This window comes from Etheostoma cragini, chromosome 6 (assembly GCF_013103735.1).
Source record: "Etheostoma cragini isolate CJK2018 chromosome 6, CSU_Ecrag_1.0, whole genome shotgun sequence".
NCBI classification, from domain to species: Eukaryota; Metazoa; Chordata; class Actinopteri; order Perciformes; family Percidae; genus Etheostoma; species Etheostoma cragini.
The window spans coordinates 8,211,202-8,214,368 of NC_048412.1; the positions used below are offsets into that span (position 1 = coordinate 8,211,202).

Sequence of the window (3,167 nt, forward strand, 5' to 3'; positions counted from 1 at the left end):
CCCACACCCACACCCACACCCACACCCACACCCACACCCACACCCACACACACACACACACACACACACACACACACAAAAACCAGAAGTTGAAATGAGAGGCAACAGAGAGATAATTACTAGCCTTTGTTGCCCCTGGCTGTGATCTTGGTTGGGTTTGTGTGTGCGCGCTGGTGTGATGCCAGTCAGCTACTCACCGTAGCCGTGGGATCTCTTCATGTGGTGCTTCATGTTGCTCTTCTGGGTGAACTTGATGCTGCACACCTCACACTTAAAGGGCTTCTTTCCAGTGTGTTTGACCATGTGCACTTGCAGAGCGCTCTTCTGGTTGAAGGCCTTGTCGCACTGATTGCACTTGAAGGGCCGTTCGCCTGCAGGAAAACACAGAGCCGCAGGTCATGTAGAACTCAAGGTTGTTGCGTTGAGTAGGTCCATGCATTATAATGTTGACGTCACATTAATTGTGATATATAGTACTGTCATTTGGTATAAGTAGTGCATATAAATGAAGCCATGGTTGAGTTGAGTTTATTGGACTCTATAAATATGTAAAGTGACAAAGAAAGTATTAACAGCAAACTGCAAAAACCAACTAGCTGTTCAAGCCCTAAATAATCCTACACATACACAATTCTGCAGTTATTTATTCGATTAAGCAAAGTACTTCAGTGGCCACACAGGCATGGCCTTACACACTGCAATTGGTACTACTTTGTGTAAAATTGTGCTCAGCCTTTTTAATATCCGTGGTTAGTGCAGGGTGTTTAAAAAAACACTCACATTCTTGCCTCCGCACAACTCAAACGAACCGACCTAATGACAAACTTGCTTGTGCAGCTTATGTACATGTAGACGCGTGTCTGTGACGTGAGCACCGATGTTCACACACTCGCCTGCCTACTTTGTGTATACTTGGATACTCAAAACGTTATAATCCACAAGGCGCCCAGTGAGGGCCAAATTATCAATGGACGACACCGGCATACTGGTTCTTTCTTGACAGAAAGAGTGCTTGGGTGCTTAGGATGTCACATAAAGATGAGACAATCAAGGCATTTAGCTACTCATCCGCTGTGTCTGAATTGGTGTCTGACATTACAGACTCATCATTACAATTATTACATTGTTATATGTCTGTGGAAGATCCTGTTTTCACATTTGGATATTTTCTTTACCGTGTTGTTTAGGACTGTCATCATCAGTATCACTATCAGTATCAGGACTCATTCTACATTTAGACACATTTAACTTGTTTTTACTAGTCAATAATCAAAAATAAAACTCCTTATCCAATAACTTTTGTTTTTGCCCTCATTTTTCATGAGTACACAAGTACACATTTTAGAGTGGCCTTTTATTGTGGCCGGCCTAAGGCACACTTGTGCAATAACCATGCTGTCTAATCGGCATCTTGATATGTCACACTTATGACATGGAAGGATTATCTCGGCAAAGGAGAAGTGCTCAGTAACAGATTTAGAAAGAGTTGTGAACAATATTTAAGAGAAATAGACCTTTTGTGTCCATAGAATAAGTCTTAGATCTTTGAGTTCAGCGCATGAAAAATAAGGTCAACAACAAGTGTTTTTTGGTAAAACCCTATTTTACCTAACCCGTCAGTTAAAGATTTTATCATAAGCATGGTGATGTAGTAATTCACTGTGGAATTTCTGACATTGAGTATACGGTTTGTGGACCAAGTAATATACACCAATGATACGTTTGCACACAGCACTTTTCCATGGTGCTCAGATGTTTCTTTACATTCACACATCTTTCCTAAGCTTCACAGATGCATGCATCCATTCCTCCTGGAAAACGGTTGTCCCTTAATATCCATAACACAGGGACCTAAATAGTGTCCTAGACCTACAGTAGGTAGGGACCCAAAGTGTTCAATATTATTCAATCAAATTTACACTGTGAAAATAAGTACTGTTTGATTAATGTCCTATACATGGCCAAATAAATTGGGAAATAACTTACAGTCTGTCCAAAAAGTTGCTTAATTTGTCACTGGCTTTTTTGTGTAAAAAATATGAATCCCTAAAGGAGTCTTAAACGTTAAGATAAAATGAATTTTAATTTCCATGACAATATTGTGATTTGTGTTGTGACATGCACTGTGTCAACTCCTCAATGCTCTTACCTGTGTGTGTTCGGTTGTGTCTCTCCAGCTGGCTGCGCTTGGCGAAGGCCTTCACGCAGGAGGAGCAGTTGAAGACTCGGGGTTTCTGGGAGCTGGGTGACGGGCCCGGCTGGTGCACTCGTTCATGTTCCTGTAGACAGAAAAATTCATCTGACTGTTTACTGTTTTATTTTACCATTCAAGGTCAATCTACTTATTTGGGTCTTACATTATTCTAATGATGCGGTCTGTTGGAGGGTGGATTGCTGATGAAATGAGTTAAAAAACTAAACATTGAAAGTGTGTGTGTGTGTGTGTGTGTGTGTGTGTGTGTGTGTGTGTGTGTGTGTGTGTGTGTGTGTGTGTGTGTGTGTGTGTATAGACATTGGTGGTATTGAGAAAAGCTTGTTTTTATATTTTGTACTTGACCCCTTGAAAGCAATGTTACATTATGCATGTTATGTTGCTTTTTGATGACTGACCCCTATATCTCAACAAGTTAAAATATGTCATAGTTTAGAGGCAAAATACTATGTATGGTAATTGGAAAATCTAACCAATAATTTACCCACTATGCCTCCACATAATCTGTTCATGCGTACGGAATGTCTTCCTAATACATTTTATTTCTGTCATCAGTTTAGACCAGGGAAGAGCAGGTACAACTGCTACACACTTAGTATTGTGTCGTAAAACTGAAAAGATTATTTGATCAACTGCCCAATCCAGTCTCTCAAATGTGTGATGACTATGCTTTCTCAGGTGAGATAGTAAGCTTACAATCCTTAGGTTTTGGTGTTATTGTTGAAAACTAAGACATTTGGATGCGGTAGACCCTGAAACGCTGATCAATCAGAGCTGGCTGTGCTTTTTTGAGAGGGGTGCTCAAAGAGACATGCACTAAAATAGAGCTTTTCCAACAGAGGGTAATTACAGGCATATTGAGAAAAAAAAAGAAAAGTATGTACAGTTGTGTTCGAAATAATAGCAGTGCCTTTAGAAAAATGAGTAAATGTCAAAATTCTTCAAAGAAATTGTA

General features: G+C 40.1%; 1 protein-coding gene across 2 annotated transcripts in view; it reads right to left on the reverse strand.

Annotated features, from left to right (window-relative positions):
* LOC117945707 (zinc finger protein 236-like) overlaps positions 1-3,167 on the reverse strand; it is a 53,651-nt gene that overhangs the window by 3,672 nt on the left and 46,812 nt on the right. For both annotated transcript variants that reach the window (XM_034873348.1, XM_034873347.1), the window contains exons 30-31: positions 2,150-2,279; positions 198-371 (exon numbers count right to left, since the gene is read on the reverse strand). In XM_034873348.1, the coding sequence (XP_034729239.1) occupies positions 198-371; positions 2,150-2,279 (304 nt within the window). The remainder of the gene's footprint in view (positions 1-197; positions 372-2,149; positions 2,280-3,167) is intronic.